General features: G+C 42.8%; 1 protein-coding gene across 1 annotated transcript in view; it reads right to left on the bottom strand.

Moving 5' to 3' along the window:
* Positions 1 to 260: 260 nt before the first annotated feature.
* csad (cysteine sulfinic acid decarboxylase) overlaps positions 261 to 23,840 on the bottom strand; it is a 48,326-nt gene continuing 24,746 nt past the window's right edge. The window contains exons 8-15 of the mRNA XM_043682011.1: positions 22,843 to 22,897; positions 21,445 to 21,561; positions 17,433 to 17,497; positions 15,614 to 15,695; positions 12,427 to 12,626; positions 4,169 to 4,220; positions 2,815 to 2,904; positions 261 to 2,108 (exon numbers count right to left, since the gene is read on the bottom strand). Coding sequence (XP_043537946.1) covers positions 1,926 to 2,108; positions 2,815 to 2,904; positions 4,169 to 4,220; positions 12,427 to 12,626; positions 15,614 to 15,695; positions 17,433 to 17,497; positions 21,445 to 21,561; positions 22,843 to 22,897 — 844 coding nt within the window. The 3' untranslated portion in view covers positions 261 to 1,925. The remainder of the gene's footprint in view (positions 2,109 to 2,814; positions 2,905 to 4,168; positions 4,221 to 12,426; positions 12,627 to 15,613; positions 15,696 to 17,432; positions 17,498 to 21,444; positions 21,562 to 22,842; positions 22,898 to 23,840) is intronic.

Genomic DNA, 23,840 nt, shown 5'->3' with positions numbered 1-23,840 from the left:
CAAGTCGACAAACACTCACACCATTTGATATTTTCAAATGCCAAGGTAAAAAAGGAAAACAAAAGTCATTTTTGAAGGTAACAGTTCATGTGGAGAGGTTTCACATCACAGCTGTTCAATATCTGAAAGCAAAGATAGACTTCTCTTCCCCAGAAATTGAGTGACTCTTTACATTTCCAGTATTTTCTGGCTATTGCTCAGAGACCTCGCAAAATTTGGGGGGGGGGTTAAAGCAAAAAAAAAAGGTACTCAGCATCAAATTGAAGGTAGAGTCAAGTCACTTTAATGTTTTCCAGTAATTTCAAAATCAGTTATTGGCACAAAACTATGGAAGTGATGACAACGAGCATGAGAGAGATTAAAAGATGACATCTTTTTGACAAACTAATTAATTTGACCACATGCCCATTACAGCAGAAAACTACCGACATAATACAGAAACAGTCTTTAGTATAAAGATGGTATACTGTAGAAGATGACTAAAAGCTCATTCAAAAAAAAAAAAAAAAAAACACCTTGGGATTTTCCTTTTTAACTAAAAAAGGGACTGCACCTGATCAGTAACCCATCCCAGACACCCTCAACCATTATACAGATAACATTAGATCTCAAATTTATAACTTCACAGGAATCAACTACATTAAAGAGCTGAGCATGCAAACTGCATTTTTTTTTTGGTTCTATACCAGACCGAAAAAAAGAGTTAATACCAGTGCACCAGACAAAGTTAAGGAATGCCTTGGGCTTGTGCACTCAGCAAGATGACATTGACTACTAAGGGAAATTGAAAGTGTCAATAATCTTAAAATAGTATGAAGGGTCATTAAATGGCAAAGTAGATAGAGCTCTCTATTAGATTCAAGCCAGGCCAGACGATGGCACACAGTCCAAGGTGAAGTTCCACACTTCTGCATCATCCAATCATATTGAAATAAATAAATATTTACTGAAAGGATATCAAGCATTATTGAAAGGGACCGGAAGAACATTGGCAATTGTTTCATTGAAGTTACGTTAGAGGAATCTTGCCACCGCTGGCAAACCACCTCACTGCCCTGGGATGAGAAATTGGAGAACTGGAGATTCTGTTGCAGACAACTATTCAATGATACCACCTTATCTCCTTCAACTCTACACTGGGTACAGTCAGAGAGCAAAGCAAAATCTCTCTCAAGAACTCAACCAGGAGGCAAACCTCTGCATGGATTTATGCTGGCGAGGGATGGAAAGAAACAAAAAAGTCACACTTACTCTCAACCTCAAATTATATGTAGTAGTCAACAAATTAAAATGATCATCCCTTTTATAGTCACTCCCCTCCCATTAAACAAGATTTCTTGTTTGCAAAAATATTTATCATTTCAAAGATGTCCCCATCAGCTGAACAGTCAGATTTTTACCAAACAATTCATTTTTCCTTCAATATGAACATCACATTATTAAAATGTATGTCTCATTAAACACTCCCAGGTCAGATACAACATAATGTTAGATACAGGGTGAAGCTTCCTCTACACCAAACACACCGAGAACAGGGACAGCAAAGGATTAAATACATGTTAACATTGCTTCTAATTTGTTCTCAGTAGATCAGCTGACACCCCAGATGAGTTTCCTCCACTGTACTAACACACACAAATGACAAGCCAATGGCATCTGAATAGGACAAGCCAGGTCAGGGACAGATTGATGTCTCTGGATTCATTGTCTGCAGAAACTGGCAAAATATCTAATATGGAACACATACAGTCAGCAGGAAGATCTGTGTGTGTGTACATTAATTGATAGTTTTAATCAAAATCTTCAAAAATTTATTTTGCTCCCATAAACTGAATTGTTCGAGCAAGAATTTCTTCTGGAAATATCCACCGGAGAATGAGAGATCACCAATGGACAGATTACAGCAAAGTAAGAGCACTGATACATTACTCCGGCTGGAAATCACTTCCCAGCCGTTCAATTTCATCCAGAAAAAAGTTGATGTCCTCCCGGCTGACCTGCGGACTGATCAGGACCTGTCGGAAGAAGTTCACTTTGGTTCCATGGTGCTGGTAACCCACCATCATGCTGCCTCGCTTCATCATTCGCTCCTTGATAAATGGGGCAACCTGAAAAACAGATATAGTGGTCAAAAAGGTGAATGAGAAACAGGTAAGCGAACAGGCACAGCCACCTTTTAAAGTCTTTCCTTTCTGCCAACACTCTGCTTGCATCTTCAGGTATTAAAATTCCAGGGAGGTCACGTTTTGGTTCCAAGTAGTCACCATCTAACTGTGAATGGTTCTGGCACAGGGAGTCTTCAACAGTGGTCTTTTGCCGACTGCCTTACTTATACTACAGTAGTCACTAGAGAATGCAAGGTCCAAGTTAAGCTTTGCATTCAAGCAACAAGATAAATGGACTACGCATTTTTACTTAATCTGAAACTGGACTAAAACACCCAGTCTAACTTCTTTGCCTATTTGTTCATGGATACTGCAAGACACATGAACTGTATGAATTACGGGAGTTGGGTTATCCAAGTCATGAGCAATTATAGTGACTGAGTATTGTGGGTCATGACTATACTCCGTACTGGTATAGCAGTGAATATACTACTACTGGGTATAGTCAGTCATAACTCCAGAGGTGGGATGATGGTGAATGGCAGGGGCTCCCCATCGCTTTTCTGACCAAACCGATGACTATAGCTACCCCTCTTACTCTCCTCTAATAGATTATGCTAAAACAATTCCATCATTATAATTTACCCCTCCTGAACAAGTCAGCTGGGAAAAAAAAAAACAAAAACAAAACAACCCAGCACGTCCTTACCTTTCCAAGGTTCTGCCAGAAGTCAGAACTCTGCTCTTTCCCTCGCAGGCTGGGTGGGATATACCAGAAGCAAACATTGACATACTGAGGCTGCAAGAAAACGAGAAATCTGTACTCGTTAAGATGCCAGCTTTCCCATCCTTAAAACTGATCTTTCAAATCAAAGGTACTTCAAAAGATCAGCCAAAAAATAAATAAAAGCAGCCAACAGACCCACTTCACACCGACCCCCTCCCTAAAAAAGGGACGATGTCACTTCGGAATACAAGCCTGTAACATGTATAAACAAGCTGTCACAAAAAAAAAAAGGGAGAAAGTGATGACTGCAGATGCTGGAGTGTCAGTCAAAACATGTGGGACTGGAAAAGCGCAAGTCAGGCAGCATCCGAGAAGCAAGAGTTGATGTTTCAGGCATAAGCCCTTCATCAGGAATCATTCAGAAGAAATGTCAACTCTCCTGCTCCTCGGATGCTGCCTGACCTGCTGTGCTTTCCCAGTGCCACACTGCTGGACTGTTACACAAAGCACTGGGAAAGCGGTTTGAAATAGAAGCTGTAGGGAAAGCTCACACTGAGCCAAGAAAAGCAGAGATAAAGGCAGGTGTAAGTAATGCCGGGGTTGACGAGACATTTGGGTGATGCAACGTAGACCAAATACGGCTCCACGATAGTGAATAGCTCAATGACTGGGAAGGAGCAGAATCTCTACAAGTGAGGAATGTGTAGCTGGGGTCACCAGTAAATAAAACCTTTGGTCATCCTGAAGGTTAGCAAGAAGAAACTACAATTCAATGGAGGAGCAGTCTGTTGGAATCACACTGGACAGACATTAAAAGTGACCAAAACAAAGTGGCAGACATTAAGTGGCACCTAAATTTTGAAAAGAATCAGACTTACTATCTCAAAATGGACTGTTAAAGACCCTCCCTGACAATCCCAACACAAAAAGATGCCTTTATTTCTGCGATCCTCCACATCACACCATGGTGACTACTTCCCATAGTTACCTTGGACCTCGTTCCTCCCCCACCAAACGCTCAGGAATCCTGCCAGTCTCCAACCCAACTAGGAGCACCCCACTCACCCTCCCACAGCAATAGCAAGTAAATCTGTCAGGGACCTGGAGGCAGTGCCATGGGAAGAGAGATATGAAGTATTACTGAGCAGGAGAAGGCAGAGGAGTTTGATGAAATTGGGAGAAGCAGGGATTTTCATCCATTTCAATAAAAAAAAAGGGGGATTATTCAATAATGTTCCATTTTACAACTACAATTATGGAGAGATGAAATCAGAGGCTGAAGTGTCAAGTATGGAAAAGGGGAAAACTTTGAAGTGCAGTTAAAGTGGCATTTTACCTCCATCAGTAGTCGAAAACATTCTCTTTTCTTCATCTCATTGACAAAATATCTGAGGGAAAGAAAAATTCCATGACCGAATGATATTAAAACACAAAAGGAAACCTCAGAATTACATCTAAAAACCAGCAAGTAAAACAGTGCGATGGAAGGGACAGGGGAAAGCAACAACCTCTCATATGCAGTGGTGAGAATTGTAGCCTCCTCATACTAATACATCCTCACAGGGTATTGTGTATGGCATCCGTTATCATGGGTATACTGGTGGTCCAGAGATGTGCACTAATCATCTAGAGATGAGTCTTCAATCTCCACTGTCAATTTGAAGTAAATTAAATAAATTTTGACAAAGAATAAAGATAGGACCATAACTACAAAAAGCATTGAAAATGTTCAAATGGGTTCACATATGCCCTTGTGGGCAAGAATCCTTACACAATCTGGGCTCTGCAACTCCAGACCTGCAAACACAATGGTAGACAAAGGCTATCAAGCCAAGTGACCAATACTCAAACCAACAAAGAACATTCCCAGAGCAGCAACAGGGATTCTTGAGAAATAGGATGACAACCTTCTACAGCAACAGCATAGGTCTACTCAGGATGCAACATGATCATACAGCAAACAGAACAGATAAAAGCTCTTCAACCCTCACGCATGGTAGTAATTAAACAAAGGGCAATATGTCTGCATAACCTTTCCTAATGACAGCTGACTCCAACATAATTGCAATAGACAAGGATAAAGCATTTGCTTCAGGCAGAAGTACCAAATGACTAATCCACCTTGGTCCCCACCACCATAGTTTGCAGTTTTAAACCAATTCAATTCACTTCATAAAAGAAGAAATGGCTGAAGGTACTGAACAGTGAAAGGCTACAATACCTCAGCAGTCATGCTGAAAGGTTGAGTGCCAGAACTAGTCACATCCTCATTAAGCCATTCCAGTAGAGACATTACTGGCATCCACCCAGTAATGTGGAAAATTGTTCAAGTGCACAATGTTGGAAAAAAGCAGTAATGAAGAGTTTCAACTTTAAGACCGCATATTTTATTTTCCTGCAGTTTTGATTAATGACCGAAATGAGAACGTAATAGTTCTAAAAATAGAGGATTGTTCAGAGGCTTTAAGTAACTGGACACTCACTATAAACATTGTTTACACAGCTGCTATTCAAGCAGTAGTTGAAGTGTAGTTTGCAGATGAGTTGGAGCCAAGAGCAGTGTAGGAATGGAGATCCAACCAGCAAACAAGTAGCTGATTGTTATCAATAACTGATCAATAGTCCCCAAAGGCCTTCTACCTGCCAACATGATTGGATGGGTGAACAAGATAGCTTGTCTCTATCAAAAAGGTCCATAGACTCTGAAGCCATCTCTGCGGTAAAAAAAATACCGCAAGCCTGGAAACGAAGCCAATTTATTTTTCCTACAGTAGCTGCTGTGAACTAACTTCTAATTGATAAAAAAGTCAGATAATTGTAAGTGAGGAGCAAACAGAAGAAAGTACATAGAGAAAGGAAGCAGCATTGTGATTGAGCACAAGAATCATCTCACCTAATCCTGTGAACGGGAGCCAGCTGAAGTGAAGTGCTTTTATACATTTGAGTCATAGAATTATACAGCACTGAAACAGACCCTTTAGTCCAACCAGTCCATGCCAAATTAAAATAGTCCCACCTGGCTACCCTCACCCATATCCCACCAAATCTTTCCTATTCATGGTGACATGGTGCAATGAGCACACACACCGCAAAACTAAAGAACTCATCATTGACCTCAAAGAAAGAAGAACATGCCTCCACCTACATCAACAGAACAGAGGTTGAGGGAGTGGAGAGCGTCAAGTTCCTAGGAGTGATAGTAACCGACAACCCATCCTGAACTTCCCATGTAGATGAGATGGTCAAGAAAGCACAACATCTCTTCCTCAGGTGTCTCAGGAAATTTGGTACATCTGTATGGACCCTCACCAACTTAAACAGATACAACATAGAAAGCATACTGTCCAGGTGCATTACAGCCTGGCACAGCAACTGCTCTGCCCAGGACTGTAAGAAACTACAGAATGTTGGGTACACAGCCCAGACCATCACAGAAGCCAACCTCCCATCTATGGACTCCATTTACACAGCTTGCTGCTGCAGAAAGGCTGCCAACGTCAAAGACCCCTCCCATCCTGGCAATGATCTCCTACAACCTCTTCAATCAGACAGAAGATACAGAAGCCCGAACACGTACCAGCAGGTTCAGAAACAGCTTCTTCCCAGCAGTTATCAGACTGATGAATGGACTCTCCAGCCTCAAAAAAATGCCGATCTTGCAAACGTTTGATCTTGTCTAGCGCACATCCTGTGCAATATAACCTGTATGCGTCAAGTATATCCTTGCTTACTATGATCTGCCTGTACTGCTCATAAACAAAGCTGTTCACTGTACTTCAGTACATGTGACAATAAATCAAAGTATGTTTGGACATTGGAATTATACGTACATTCACCACTTCCTCAGGAAGTTCATTCCACACCCAGTCTTTCTACCTCAAACATAACACCAGTACCACCCCCATGAAAGAGTAGTTTAAGGGGGTTAGCATTTTATATAGTAGAGTTACATGCTGTCAGTTTATAATTTTTATCTGTAGCTAGAATTGAATTTTGTAATAAATAGTAATTCTTGTTAAGTATACAAACTTGGTCTGTACTATCAGGGTCTAAAAGACAGAAAATTCCCCCATTTCTGTATTTTTCAAAATACAACTTTTATGACAATTCTAAGAGTAACAGGGCTCGAGTTTTAGCATGCTACTCCAGTGAGGTGTAACAAATAGCACTTGCTTAGCAATAATCTGTTTACTGATGTGCAGTTTGGGTTCCACCAGGGTCACTCAGTTCCTGATCTTATTACATGCTCAAACTTGGGCAAAAAAAAAAAACAAACAAACAAACAGCTGAATTCCAAAGACGAGATGAGATGAGACAGTGACTGTCCTTGATATCAAGGTCAAATCATAAAGTCAGAAGTGGGGGTGCTTGTTTTATGTTCAGCACCATTTCACAACTTTAATACTAAAAGAAGTTCAAGTCCAAATGCAACAAGACCTAGACAGTATTCAGACCAGCTGGTAAGTGGCAAGTCACATTCATGCCACACAGTTGTCAAGCAAAGACTATCTTCACAAAAAAAAAGTTAATCTAAATCACTTCTTCCCCTCCCCTTAGAATTCAATGGCATTACCATTGTTGAAACCCACTAACATTATCCTGGGATTATCATGGGTCAGAAACCCAAAGAACTGTGAAACAAGTGCAGGTCAGAGGCTATGAATACTGCAGCAAATAATTCCCCAAAGCCTGTCCCACCATCGACAAGGCACAGGTCAGGAGGGTGATGGAAGATTCCCCAATTGCCTGGATGGATGCAGCTCCAACTCAAGCAGCTTTACACCATCCCAGACAAAGCTGGCTGCTTGATTGGCACCACATCCACCACCAACATTCACTCCCCTTCATCCCTGATGCATAGCTGCAGCAGTCTGTACCATCCACAAGATGCACTGCAGCAACCAAAGAAGGGTCCTTCAACAGTACCTTATAAACCCACAACCTCTACCACCTAGAGCAATATAACAGCTCAAGCAAGAAAGGGCTGAGACTCCACATTGAACCCCAACTACAAAAGCTCAAGCAGTTGGAAAGCAGCTTGGAATGAGGTGCTCAGAGTGTGGGAGAGGTGGAGTGACTGATTGAAGGAGAAGCAAGAGAGCACGTGGAAGTGGAGTATTGATTGTCCGAGCAAAACCGGTGGTGGCAGGGAGGAGCAGATGATCTACAGATGGGGACAACATTTCAGATTCATTAGGTCAAAAAGGTCATGAGATAGAACAGTATACCTCATGATATTGTGCCAAACATTTATCTTGATCCAAGATCAACCTAACCTACACACTTCAACTTCCTACCATTCATGTGGTTGTCCAGCAGTTGCTTAAATGTCTCTGACTCTACCACCACTGCTGGCAGTGCATTCCACACACCCACCACACTCGGCATAAAGAACCTACCTCTGACCATCTCCCCTATACCTTCCTCCAAACACCTTAAAATTATGACCCCTCGTGACAGTCATTTCTGCCCTGGGGAAAGTCTCTGGCCAACTATTCTATGCTACTTATTTCCTTGTACACCTCTATCAAGTTACCCCTCTCTCTCCAGTGTAAAAAGCCTAGCTCACTCAACCTCTCTTCACAAGACATGCCCCCCATCCAGGCAGCATTCTGGCGAATCTCTTCTGCACCCTCTCTAAAGCATCTACATCTTTCCTATAATGAGGCAACCAGAACTGAATGCAATATTCAAACTGTGGTCTAACCAGGGCTTTATAGAACTGTAACATAACCTCACGATTCTTTAAACTCAATCCCCCTGCTAATGAAAGCCAACACACCAAATGCCTTCATAACAACCCTAAAATCGACCTGGGTGGCAACTTTCAGGGATCTATGGACATGGACCCAAAGATCCCTCTGTTCCTCCACACTGCCAAAACTCCTGCCTTTCACCCTGTATTCTGCATTCAAATTCAACCCTTAAAGTTAATATCTTCACACGTTTCCAGGTTGAACTCCATCCGCCACTTCAGCCCAGTTCTGCATCCTGTCAATGTCTCGTTACAACCTACAACAGCCCTCCACACTATCCAACTCCACCAACCTTCATGTCATCACCAAACTTACTAACCCACCCGTCCACTTCTTCAAAGTCATTTATATATTAAAAAAAAATCACCAAGAGCAGAGGTCCCAGAACAGATTCCTGCGGAACACCACTGGTCACCAAGCTCCAGACTGAATACTTTCCATCTATCACCACCCTCAGGTCTTCTATGGGCCAGCCAAATTTCCCTGTATCTCATGCCCCTTTAATTTCTGAATGAGCCTACCGTGGGGGACTTTATCAAACACCTTGCTAAAATCCATATACACCACATCCATTGCTCTACCTTGATCATTGTGTCTTGTCACATCCTCAAAGAATTCAATAAGGTTTGTTAGGCAAGACCTGCCCCTGACAAAGCCATGCTGACTATGGTTTTCCAAATAATCACAAATCCGGTCTCTCAGGGTACTCTCCAATACTTTGTCCAACACGGACGAAAAATTGGCTGGTCTGTAATTCCCAGGATTATCCCTATTCCCTTTCTTGAACAAGGGAATAATATTTGCCCCCCTCCAAACATCTGGCACTACTCTAGTGGACAGTGAGGATGCAAAGATCATCACAGCAAGCTCTTCCCCGGCTTCCTGTAGTAACCTAGGGCGCATCCGGTCTGGCCCAGGAGATTTAGCTATCCTCGTGTTTTTCAAAACTTCCAGCACACCCTCCTTCTTAACATCAACCTGTTCAAGCATCTGTTTGTTTTACGATGTCCTCACAAACATCAAGGTCCTTCTCAGTAGTGAAAACTGAGGCAAAGTATTGATTAAAGGACTTGCCCTACTTCCTCAGACTCCAGCGCAAGTTCCCTCCACCATCCCTGATCAGCCCTACCCTCACTCTGGCCATCCTTTTGTTCCTCACGTAAGTGTAGAATGCCTTTGGTTTTTCCTTAATCCTACCCACTAAAACTTTTTCATGCCCCCTTCTAGCTTGCCTAAGAATATTCTTCAGTTCCTTCCTGGTTACTTTGTAACCCTCTAGCGTCCTGTCTGAACCTTGCCTCTTCAATCTTAAGCAAGCTTCCTTCTTTCTCTTGATTAGATGTTCCACATCCCTTGTCACCAAAGTTTCTTCCAACCTGCCACCCCTCCCTTGCCTCAGTGGTAGCCATAACATGGAGAGGCCAGTGTTGGACTGGAGTGGAAAAAAGTTACAATCACAACACCAGGTTATGGTCCAACAGATATATTTGGAACCACTAGCTTTCAAAACACTGCTCCTTCACAGCTACTTGATGAAGGAGCAACGTTCCAAAAGCTAGTGCTTCCAAATAAACTTGTTGATCTATAACCTGGTGTGAGATTTTAAAATTTTGCCTCAGTGAGGTAAACCTGTTCAGCACGATCAGCAGGCGCTTCCTAAACAACCTCCACATTTCTATTATGCATTTTCCGGAGAACATCTGTTCCAATTCAGGCACCCCAGTTCTTGCCTGTCATTGCATTGTCATTCCCCCCTCCCCCAATTAAGTACTTGCCCAGACTGTCTGCTCCCATCCCTCTCTACGGATATAGTGACAGAGAGAAAGCAAATGTTATGCCAGTCTTTCCATCCAGTGATAGGGGCTGTCGTCATCCTCCACTGCAGTTAGTCAGGAATCTTTCACGAATGATCTTCAAACAAGAGGCACAACAATGAATATCTCCAGAGAAATAATAGAGTACTAAAAGAATGAAATACAATTAACAGAAGGATATTAGCAATGCAGAGCAAGACAATCTTTCCTCAATGCTGCAGCCTGCAAAAGTCCTGACAAGTAGGAAACAGGCATTCCACTGTAGATTAAACTGTACATTGATATAAAAGGAAGGTACAGAAATAATTTATAAAGAACGGCCCCCAGGATGAGGGACTTCAGTTACAGAATTCAAGAGGTGATTTAATAGAGATGTTCAAAATGAGGAGTTCACAGAAACGGTTCCCACTGAGAGAAGTTACAAGAATTTCAGGACATTTGGGGCGACTGCTTCAAGAAATAATGGCGACATGAGGAAGAACAACTTTGTTGTTACGCAGTGAAATGTAGAACGCACTGTCAAGAGTGTGGTAGAGACAGATTCAGATTCAATCAAGGCTTTCAAAAAGCAATTAGATCATTGTATGAAAAAAAAAGTTGCAGGACAACAAGAAAAGGCAAGAGGGCAAGACTAGTCAAGTTCTTCTTGCTGAGCGCTGGTAGACAAGAGATATGCCAATTGGCACTTTAGTGCTGTTGTGAAAGAGCATGCTCATTCTTTTACAACCTTAGGATATTCCAAAAACAATCAAGTACATTTTGCTTTTTCATGGAACGCAAGCATTGTTGGTAAAGTCAGCATTAAATGATAAAGGATTATAATATTCATTTGGAAATTTGGATTTTAAAGAGTAAAGAGTTTTGGTTACATTTCTTTGAAGGTACCATTTCAGAAAAAGGTCAAAGTCATTTAGGACAATGAACTACAGATATTACTTTTCGTGGACCTCAATTTGCCAGCCATTAGAATTCAGGTAGCTCGTTTCCTCAGTATGAAGCTTCTCATACCATTCAGAAGTTCCAATCAGCACCCACAATCAAGAAGTTTTGCAATGGATATGTACTAGGTAACACAACCAAATGAGCTCTTACCAAAACTAAATGACAACTTAGATTTATATAGCAGTGTAGCACTGCAGAAGTTTATAGATCAGGAGGCAATTCAGTCCATTGTATCCATGCTTGTTGATGAACTGTCCAGCTATCACATCTGCCAGCTCTTGGTCTGAACCCACCTGAGGTGATGGTATCTCAAGGACATAATCCTTTTAACGACAAGATTTGGTTCAGGGTTTCGGACTCTGCCATCTTTTTAGGCAGAGTGTGCCAGATACCCCTCCAACCACCCCACATTGTAACAGTTAAATACAATCAAAATGCCCAAGTCTCTTCATAATAGCATCAAGCCATGTTTGACGCTGGAGATTAGGACTGGTGATCAGAAGCTCATTCAAACAGCAAGATCGGTTTTAGGGGATAGCTTCAGGCCTTGGCATCTGAAGGCACAACCACCAATGGCAGAGAACAGAAATCAAACGTTCAAAAGATCAAAATTGGAGGAATGCAGATATCACAAAGAATTAAAACAGCGGGAGGAAATTATTAGAGATAGGGAAGCAAGAGACCATGGAGGGATTTGAACAATCAAGTTTGGAGGTCTACAAACATACCAATGCGGAGGGGTAGACCATGTGGCCCCTCAAGCCTGCTCCTCTAGTCAATAAGATAATGGCTAATTGGATTACTTCACTTTCCCTGCCCACGACAACCTTCCATTCCCTTGTTAAGATCAAGGGATCAAGCTACTGATGCCTGAAAAAATTATTCAAGGACCCTGCTTCCAGTCTTTTGTGAAAGACTGTTCCAAAGACAAAAACCCTGAGAAAAGTTGTGATCTTAAGTGTGTGACCCCAAGTTGTCAATGCAAGATTTTGCCCAAAATGTCGATTTCAAAGCTCCTTGGATGCTGCCTGAACTGCTGTGCTCTTCCAGCACCACTAATCCAGAATAGTCCTAATACAAACCTAGTGCAGGCAAAGGCACGGTCAACTCTTTCCTCCAGCCCTCGAGTACCAATGGCTTTCCACATCAGCCACAGCTTGAGGCAATCCACTTTCCGGCCACACTGCAGAGACTTGTCACCTGTATCATAACAGACATCGTAGAACTTGTCTTGCTGGAAAAGGTAGCTGGCATTGGCTGCATGACAAGTTTTCAGGAGGTCCTAGAAAAAAAAGAGACAGAATTCACAACAAATTGGGCAAGAAAGGTTACAGCCACAGCATACAGTCCTCTTACACAAATAAAAGCCATGATTGACGTGTTGGTGTTGGACTGGGGTGAACAAAGTTAAAAGTCACAACACCAGGTTATAGTCCAACAGGTTTATTTGGAAGCATTGGTTTTCAGAACGCTGCTCCATCAGGTGGTTGTCTGACACCTGTGTTCCTCCAATTTTGATCTTTTGAACGTCTCATTTCAGTTTTGTCTGCAATTGGTGTTTGTGCCTTCAGATGCCAATGTCTGATAAAAGGAGTGGCACTCAAAGCTAATGCTTCCAAATAAATCTGTTGGACTAGAACCTGGTGTTGTGAGAAATAAAAGCATTAGGTTATTCACCAATTAGTTAAGTAGTTACTTTTTTTTTCTTCAAAATTCCCTCAACCAAATTAGCAAACAGCTCTGACACCACCCACTGGCCCTGCTCCCACATTTTGAGCCGCAGCAGCAGCAGCATTCTACACAACCAAAAACAGAACCATTACAGGGGAAATAAAAGTTTAAAATACACCTCCACATTAGGAGGACCAGGGCTCAACTGGAGCTCAGTCAAAGTCAAAGTCAGAGTCAGAGTCAGATCTACAGCACGGAAACAGACCCTTCAGTCCAACCCGTCCATGCCGACCAGATATCCCAACCCAATCAAGCCCCACCTGCTAGCACCTGGCCCATATCCCTCCCAACCCTTCCTATTCATATACCCATCCAAGTGCCTTTTAAATGTTGCAATTATACCAGCCTCCACCAGCAGCTCATTCCATACACGTACCACCCTCTGAAAAAGTTGCCCCTCAGGTCTCTTTTATATCTTTCCCCTCTCACCCTATGCCCACTAGTTCTTTTCCTGTTTATCCTATCCATGCCCCTCATGATTTTATAAACCTCTATAAGGTCACCCCTCAGCCTCCAAAGCTCCAGGGAAAACAGCCCCAGCCTATTCAATCTCTCCCTATAGCTCAAACCCTCCAACCCTGGCAACATCCTTGTAAATCTTTTCTGAACCCTTTCAAGTTTCACAACATCTTTCTGATAAGGAAAGAAACCAGAATTGCACACAATATTCCAAAAGTGGCCCAACCAATGTCCTGTACAGCCACAACATGACCTCCCCACTCCTGTACTCAATACTCTGACCAATAAAGGAAAACATACCAAACACCTTCTTCACTATCCTATCCACCTGTGACTCCACTTTCAAGGAGCTATGAACCTGCACTCCAAGGTCTCTGTTCAGCAACACTCCCAAGGACCTTACCATTAAGTGTATAAGTCCTGCTAAGATTTGCTTTCCCAAAATGCAGCACCTCTCATTTATCCAAATTAAACTCCATCTGCCACCTCAGCCCATTGGCCCATCTGGTCAAAATCCTGTTGTAATCGGAGATAATCTTTGCTGGCCACTACATCTCCAATTTTGGTGTCATCGGCATACTTAATAACTATACCTCTTATGCTCACACCCAAATCATTTTTATAAAGTGACAAAAAAATAGTGGACCCAGCATCGATCCTTGTGGCACTCTACTGGTCACAGGCCTCCTGTCGGGAAAAACAACCCTCCACCACCACCCGGTTTTCTACCTTGGAGCCAATTCTCAGAATGGCTAGTGGTCAAATGAAGCAACCTGTACAGAGACCCATGCAAAACCGTCTGGGAGCCATTAAAAAGCTACAAAAGTCAAACAGAGGTGAGACAGGAAGGTTATTGAAAGAAAGAAAAAAAAAAAAAGTAAAGCAAGCACAAAAAGGCAGGCTCTGGAGAAACTGGGTGAATGATAACTGTTTTAAAAAAAAAAAAGAGCTTTACTCCGTATCTAACCCCATGCTGTGCCTACCCTGAGAGTGAAGAGGTAACTTTAGCTTCTGCAGTACCCAGCATTTAATGTGGTAGCACAATGGGTTTGAAAATAATTTCCCATTGCAGAGTCTCAATTTAGTGCAACACTATTGCAATAATCACATTGGATGATTAGCCTTTAAACAAAAAAACAAAAAAAAAAAATAGATTTGAGAAAGATCTCAAGAGATTGGCTATTAACATTATTTTTCCGGAGGATGTAACTGATAACTACTCACTCCCCTTTTATTTAGCCTGTCATATACTTGGATTTCCAAAATCATTTGGTAAGGTGGTAAAACAACAAAAGACTGATACACAAGCAAAAGGCACAGGATAGAGAATTGATTAACAAATAGGAAGCAGAGAATAAGGATAAGGTGAGGTATTTTGAACTTGGCAGACTGTGACTAGCAGAATCCGACAAGGGTCAGTGCTGGAGCTTCAATTAATTGCAATCAAAATGAGACGACCTATAAAGAAGGGTCAGAGAGTAATGTATCCAGATTTGCCAATAGAAAGAGAGATGAGAAGGCAAACAGAGGGGAGGAAAAAGAGACACAGGCAGGTTAAATGACCGAGCTACAAGGTGGCGGCTGGAGGATATGACAACTTAAGTTTTGTATAGCACCTTTCATAACCTCAGGGAGTTCCTGAAGTGCTTTAGAGTTTGAAGTGTCAACATCATTGTAATGAGAGAGATGTAACAAAGCTAATTTCCACACAGCAAACTCCCACAGCATGATAATCACAAGGTACTCGAGACACAGTGGATAACCGCCTAAATGAGGGCTGTACTGAAACCACAGCCAGTGGCAAGTACAATGTGGAAGGTGTACTGCAATTAAAAGCCAGCGATGGTTTTTGGAATGTGCATAACTGCAAATCCCTGAAGGCATGGGACAGGCTCAACATTGCACCATCCACTGCTCGAAAAGCCTGGAAGCAAACAAGCATCAAGAATGACCACATAGGTAAGGCAACGGGGACAGCCAATGCCCATAGAACAGGAGCCCAAGTGTCAATAGTACCACTGGGAGCTGGGATGTGTCATGGAACAACCCTTTGTGCCAGGAAGCTAAATTTCCACTCACAGTGTTGTCTTTGAGCAGAAAGGCAGAACACTGCAGCCCTGCCAACAGCATTTTGTGGGGGTTCCAGGCAACAGAATCAGCCCTGAAGGGGGAGAAAAGTGAGAAGTTGATTAACGTCAACATATTCAGGGTGCTCTTAGTTTGTCCCGTTAAAACAGATGTTGGAAATGCACTAAACAACCACCAACATTATAAAGGGGAATGGTGCAAGGATGGGGTTGGATCAATTCCCAGCCTGGTGGAACAAGCCCTATCCAAACCAACATTCCCCCTCAGGCAACCTCCAAGTAATGACTTAGCTGCTAAATTTTCAGGTTTTATTTCAGAATCACCACCATTCACAGGCGTTTTTAAAAAAATTCCAATATTTTGCTTACTCACCCTTATTTTCACACAACACAACATTTTGTAGCCAAGGTAGCAGACAGTAATGTAGGTCAGGCCTCTCAGACAGAGAAAGCACCCTTGCTCCCAGTGACTACAGATCACAAACCTGGACCAGACCACAGGCAGCAAGAAAAAAGACATAGATCTCAAAGTGGAACTGAGGAATGATTCTCTATTTGGCACAACTGGTCAAATGTCATTTTGAAGGCACAGGAGTCACATCCTCATGATTTCAATGCAGGTACATTGGCTGTACACCCTCACAAACAGCAGATCAAATTAAACAGCTTGATCAGTTTTTCATAACAGGTCAGGGCTTCCCCCTCAACACCATCCAGGGCCCCAAACAGTCCTTCCAGGTAAGATAGAGGTTCACCTGACTCTCTTCCAACCTAGTTGATTGCATCAGGTGCTCCCGATGTGGTCTTCTCTACAAATCAGTGAGACCAAACGTAAACTCAGGGCACGTTTCACCAAGCATCTCAACCAGGCCCGCAAGGGCCGACCTGACCTCCCAGTCACTGCCCATTTTAATTTGCCTTCCCACTCTTTCCGACACGACCATCCTGGGCTTCCTCCATTGCCACAATGAATCAGACCACAAATTGGAGGAACACCGCCTCATCTTCCACCTGGGCAGCCTACAGCTTGGAGGACTCAACATGGAGGGCTCCAATTTCAAATACCCTCCCTTCCCAACTTCCGACACCTCCCCCTCCCTTCCATACCTCTGACTTACCCTTCCAGCTACCAACTGGATTCATTCCTCCCATCCACCAACCAGGTCATACCCTCTACTTATGTTCACCTATCCCTACCTCACCATCTCACAGCACCACCTCCCACACCCCCTAAACAGTCCTCAAGGGTTACACCCGAAACATTGACTTCACCTCCTCATACTGTCTGTCTTGCTGTGTTCTTCCAGCCTCCTGCTGGTCTACCTTGGATTCAACAATCTGCAAAGTCCTAACCACACTTCACTTCCAAATCCAGGCAATTATGCAAAAAACCTGAACGTTTAAAAAAAGTCACTATGTATCCAAGCCATTGAATATCTTTTCACCACAGTCTCAAGGGATAGGAGCATAAAATAAATGGCATGCCTGACATCTGTTTAAAAAGTAAACAAACAGTATTTTAGCCATGTGGCGATAAACACTAATTATCACTGACCATCACAAATCATTTGCTCATCAGAAAGCAACGCGGTCTTAAAAATGTTTAAAGATCAAACAGTACAAGAACATGACTTCTCATTGAGCAGTTAGCCCTGCCCACAAACTAATGGTAACATGCTCTTAAGTGAAAAGACTATAACAAAAATCAAATCTTGGACATAAGAATGCCCATTAATGTGCTGGCATCTTTTAATAAACGTACCCTTTAGAAAACAGAAACAGTGTAGAAAGTACAGAATTACAGTTCACACCTCTCGATTCCAGTCAGCAAATCCCGATGTTTCCTGGAGACGAGGGCACTTCCACCCCAGGCTGCCTATGAAGATGGGGAGAGAGAGGGGGAGGAGAGTGAGAAACAGCAAAAGGCAAGAGCACTACATTAAAAGGCATTCACACTCTGGGCAGCTGGACAAGGGATAGGATCAAACCACATCTTTCAAGGTAACCAGTGACACAATTAAGATTAAAACAAAGAACTGCAGACGCTGCAAGTTTGAAACAAAAAGAAAATGCTGGAGAACTAAACAGGTCTGGCAGCATCTGCAGAGAGAAGAACACAGGTAACGTCGAGTCCAGTGACCCTTTGTCAGAGTTAAGGTATTGCAGACACTCCTGCCTATGTAGAAGGATGTCAATCTCGGACAACAATTTGTTTTCATTTCAGATTTCCAACATCCACGGTGCTTTGTTTTATTATGGTGACGATAGTGTCTCAAACAAACATTGTCAAAAAGTGTGGTGCTAGAAAAGCACAGCCGGTCAGGCAGCATCCGAGGAGCATGAGAGTCAACATTTCAGGTACAAGCCCTTCATCAGCTCTTCTCCTGCTCCTCGGACGCTACCTGACCAGCTGTGCTTTTCCAGCACCACACTCGACTGATCTCCAGTCCTCAGTCACATCGTAGGAGAAAATATCAGGCTGTTGCTTGACTAGAGTCAGAGATGTACAGCAGGGAAATAGACCCTTCGGTCCAACTCATCTATGCTGACCAGATATCCCAACCCAATCTAGTCCCACCTGCCAGCACCCGGCCCATATCCCTCCAAACCCTTCCTATTCATATACCCATCCAAATGCCTCTTAAATGTTGCAATTGTACCTGCTTCCACCACTTCCTCTGGCAGCTCATTCCATACATGTAGCACTCTCTGCGTGAAAAAGTTGCCCCTTAGGTCTCTTTTATATCTTTCCCCTCACCCTAAACCCTCTCGTTCTGGACTCACCCACCCCAGAGAAAAGACCGTGTCTATTTATCCTATCCATGCCCCTCGTAATTTTATAAACTTCTATAAAGGTCACCCCTCAGCCTCTGATGCTCCAGGGAAAACAGCCCCAGCCTGTTCAGCCTCTCCCTATAGCTCAAATCCTCCAACCCTGGCAACATCCTTGTAAATCTTTTCTGAACCCTTTAAAGTTTCACAACATCTTTCAGATAGGGAGGAGACCAGAATTGCACGCAATATTCCAACAGTGGCCTAACCAATGTCCTGTACAGCCGCAACATGACCCCCCCCCAAACTCCTGTACTCAGTAACACCTTCTTCACTTTCCTGGGACACTTTCAAGGAGCTATGAACCTGCACTCCAAGGTCTCTTTGTTCAGCAACACTCCCCAGGACCTTCCCATTAAGTGTATAAGTCCTGCTAAGATTTGCTTTCCCAAAATGCAACACCTCGCATTTATCTGAATTAAACTCCATCTGCCACTCCTCAGCCCATTGGCCCATCTGATCAGGATCCTGTTGTAGTGTGAGGTAACCTCCTTCACTGTCCACTACACCCCCAATTTTGGTGTCATCTGCAAACTTACTAACTGTACCTCCTATTCTCACATCCAAATCATTTTGGATAAATGACAAAAAGTAGTGAACCCTGCACCACTGTCACGCCACTGGTCACAGGCCTCCACCACCACCCTCTGCCTTCTACCTTTGAGCCTGTTCTGTATCCAAATGGCTAGTTCTCCCTGTATTCAGTGAGATCTAATCTAGCTAACCAGTCTCCCATGGGGAACCTTATCAAACACCTTACTGAAGTCTACATAGATCACATCTAATGCTCTGTCCTCATCAATCCTCAGTTTCTTTGAAGTAGGAACAATCAAGTTTGAGACATGATTTCCCACAAACAAAGCCATGTTGACGACCCCTAATCAGTCCTTGCCTTTCCAAATACATGCACATCCTGTCCCTCTGGATTCCCTCCAACAACTTGCCGACCACCATCAGGCTCACTGGTCTATAGTTCCCTGGCTTGTCCTTACCACCTTTCTTAAGCAAACAGTGGCACCATGTTAGCCAACCTCCAGTCTTCCGGCACCTTACCTGTGACTATCGATGATACAAAGTTTTAGACAGTTCTCCCAATGATGCACTAGCCTCCAAAATGTTAGTAAGAAGCACTTTACAAGGTCAACAGGACTGGTTTGCTTGGAACTAAATCCTGAAACAGCACCTTTCAGACTCACGGTAACCACCATGTTAAAAAGGAAAAGGGCAACAGATAGATAGGAACACTGCCATCTGCAAGCTCCCTTCCAAGTCACTCACCAACCTGACTGAAATATCCTTCACTGTTGGTGGGTCAAGATCCTGATATTGCCTCCTGAAAGGCATTGTGGGTCCAGCTACAAGACATGGACTGTAGTGGTTCAAGGCAGCATCACATTACCCTCTCAAAGGCAGCTAGGGAATTAAACACTGGCGCAGCAAGCCACACCAGCATCCAATGAACCACTGTTGGCTCCCAGTCAGTCAACATTCTGAGACTCCCTCCCTACCAGTATAGTGGGCATATCTGAAGACAGCTCAGCACAACCTTCTGAACAGCAATGAGGGATGGGCCCAGCCAATGGCACTGATATCCTCCCAGAGTTTTAAATATTCAAATTCAAATAAATAGAGCCTTTGGTTCAAGTTGTTGCTTATACCTCTTGACTGAGCAGACAGACCAAAACTGCAGCTGTTGGGTTAGGTGTAAGTTTGGAGAGTACCTGCACTTCAACTCAAGGCTGCAGAACAAATTGTTTAAAGTATTCCTTTATTCACCAAGTAGTGCTGATCAATGCAAGATTAAAGATTATGAAAGCAGTAAAAAAAAAAATAAAGCAGGTAATAAACAACACAAGTTGCAATTCCATATGAAATGGCGTACTGCAGTTTCAGAGTACTGCCAGTTTCTATGCTATGAGTAAACCTTTTTATGAAATAGACAGAAATAAAATTTAGACTCGTTCAACCTCTGGACTAGAAGGCCTGGGTTGAAAGACTCATGTCAAAGAGAGACATCTCAATAGGTTGATCAGAAATATTTTGAGCATACAGCTACAATTATTTTTGGAGAAAAAACAAACCAGTGGATCTTCAGTCGATCCATATTAGCATTCCTCAACCAGTCCACCCCAGACTAAAGCAGAAGTTTCTTCAGAAAATTTGCAAAGAAGTTTCTCAGTGTTAGCTAAGTATTAATGGCATCAGAGGACGACAACTGGAGAGAAATATAGCAGAGTCTTCAAGTTACATGGATAATTTGATCACAACCTCCATATTCTGCTCAAAAGATGCAGCTGAAGTAGTAAGTGTATACGAAGTCAATAGAGAGATCAGCAAGTGTGAAGGTTGTAGAGCTTTAGAACATTTTAAGCCTTGCATTAGCAAAAAGACTTCACTGAGGCAGTTGCAATGGATCTAAAAGTATGGGCAAAGAAATATTTGCTCGAGTTATGGGGACAGGGGAGTAAGAAGGAAAATCATTGCAGCAGCCGCACAAGAGCTTAAGTAGAAGTGCCAGCCAAACATTTTTTAGGTCGGGGAGAGGTTTGCACTTATTGCTTTCATTCTCGCAATAGGCAAAAATCAGCCAGTTAAACCTTTAATGTCTGCCACATCCCACAGCTACTGCGCCCTATTGCAACACTTAATGGCCAAGAGTGCATGCCCACTACTTGTGCCCAATGCTCCTTAGATGTCAAGTCAATAATACATTATCCTGGCATCTATTTGTCCCCCTTACTTAGGCAGAGGCTCTATTTTCCCATTACTTCCAACTGAAAAATCCACAAATTGATTTTGCTGGCAACATTTATGGAGCAAAACCCACGAACTCCCCTCACCCAGGAGATTTGGTCAAAGACCCCTGACAAAAGACAACTGGTAAATATCAGGCTGATCAGACAGAGAACATGACTGTTCAAAATTCACTCAAATACCAGAAATATTGAATGATCATCCAGCTATAATCACTGGATCCATCATCCAACTTACATCAACATGAAGCCAGATTCCATAATTTTCACAGACATCAGCAATTTCCGGCAGGGGATCAAATGCTCCAAAGACAGTTGTTCCAGCTGTAGCACTCACAAGGAATGGAACTGCTCCCTAAAACCAGAAAAAGAGTATTGGGTGAGTTGCCTTAGAGTAGCAGTGGCTTGTCAAACACAGGGGTCCCTGCAACTGTAGTGTCCCCCACTAACGTGGCTGGGTGAATTTCATAATACCAGAGAAACAGCTGGACATAAAAACCGCCCACCCACAGAGCGCAAGTCATGTTTCAGTGGTCGCTATAGGAGCCCTACTAATCATTGATGTCAGCGCCTCAGAGTCTCCGCACTCCAATCATCTGTGGTAAACTCCCACTGGACATCAGAAAACATGGATTAACAGAAAGAATAAAAATGCCACTGAAGAGGAAATTTGTTCAATTGTAACTATTATGACACAGGGTAAACTCTCCTGCTTAATTTAAACCAGCAACAAGATTTTTCTCATACAATAACCTGTGAAAATTCAAGAGACAAAGAAGTAAAAATTAACAAGTTTCTGAATGTATAACAGAGAATAATTAGTGTTTACAACTCCTTCCTCTCACCTATCTTTTACCTTCCCCCTTCTACAATACTAGCCCGATAAAACCCCTGATTAAAAGATTTACAAAATAAAAAAAGTTTCTTCTCAAAACCAGGCAGCTTTCAGTTTTCTCCGTATTCCTGTCGTCTTTTCTTCTTGGGGATTCTCCTTCACAGGTTACTGATCGATAAAAGATACCTTTAAGAGCTATTTTTCTGGACAGTGTGCAGATGTCATTGGCTTGGCAGTTCTCCTCCCAACTGTTCAATTTACCCTAGTGTTATACCCCCCCCCCCCCCCAAAGCATCAGATTGGCGTCATTGGCTTTTAAAAGATGGCCAATATACCAAATCCAAACTGGATTAGAGTTAGTGTTTGTTTTGGGGTATATTTAAACTGATTGGCCTAATTCAAATCTGTTTCGGTCTCCAGGCAACTAGCTACCCCAGTAGCTGAACCACATATTTCCATTCTATCTTATTTGAGAACACTTTGTGCCGTCACTGCTAGCTTTTACTCTTAAAACTGCAGTACACCCACATCTTCATAAGATTACAGAAGGAGAACTCTGCAATTCAGGGTCCCACATAATCATGTCCCCTAGTCTGTGCTGGAGTCATAGGGTTATCACTACTGGCTTCAATGCTCATGGGTGGGACAGAATTCCCTCTACATTCACCCAATGAGTTGGACTAATTGGGCAAGATATGTGGAACCCAGATGTCAGGAAACAGGGGAAAATGGGGCAGGGAGAAATCAAGACACCAAAACAAAACAAACTAGCATTGCCCATTTAATGCAAGTGGTACATACCTTGGACTTGGCTGCAGAAATCTGCTTTTCCAGTTCTTCTGGAATCATCTTGCCCCTATTCAAATGTTAACACATGAAAAAACATTTTTAAAGAATGATACAGACCTCCCACACCAACAAGCTTAGCGGGTAACAGTGAGCCAGCATTAACAGGTACACAGTCTCCCAATCATCTCTACCAGAGTCCAATTTCCAACCAACCACTCTTCTCAAACAGTATAAGATGTTCTTCCATCACCTTGGCATTGTCACAAGTGTCTTGACACATGCAAGACAAAAAAAAAGTGGATTTATTCCAAGCAATACTCTAATTTGTACTACCAAATGACAATACTAAAAGTACTGGAGTAAACATTGCATAACACGCCATTTCCTCAAATGAAATAGTTAGAGATACAAGACAAGACTCCGTAGATAGCACACATGCCTTCACAAGTCATTGTGTTTAAGAACCATTTTGGAATCTGGAGCACACAATCTATGCTGTTATTCTGGTGCATTGTTGTCAGATTCAATCGTTCACATGGGACATGAAGCCAAGGTCCCATTCTGCCCTCAAAAGGGAATGGAGGACAAATAACTATTTAGACAAGGACCAGATAATGCATACGTGCTGCTGATGGAGGGATGAACATTGTGCGCAATGTCATGGGAGGCCTCCCTTGCTCAAAACAGTAATCTTCTACATAAACCAGCAAGAGATGGAGGCTGCAACCTCATTGTAGGTCTGAAAGGTGGTACCCCTGGAAATATGACACTCCCTCACTGATTTGCAGATTCTGATGCTTAAGCCCTTGACACAGACACACACACGCTATTGCCCGCTCCCAAAAGCCTTTGAACAGAATGGCTTGTTAGAACATTTCAGAGGGAAGTTAACAGTCAACCTCATTGCTGTAGGACTGGAATCACATGTAGGCCAGACCAGGTAAGGATGGCAGATTTCCTTCCCAAAAGGAAATGAGTACCAAGCTGCGTTTTTACAATACTTGGTGATA

Source organism: Chiloscyllium plagiosum, chromosome 43 (genome assembly GCF_004010195.1).
Source record: "Chiloscyllium plagiosum isolate BGI_BamShark_2017 chromosome 43, ASM401019v2, whole genome shotgun sequence".
Lineage (NCBI taxonomy): Eukaryota > Metazoa > Chordata > Chondrichthyes > Orectolobiformes > Hemiscylliidae > Chiloscyllium > Chiloscyllium plagiosum.
This window is presented reverse-complemented; position numbering and strand designations above follow the sequence as displayed.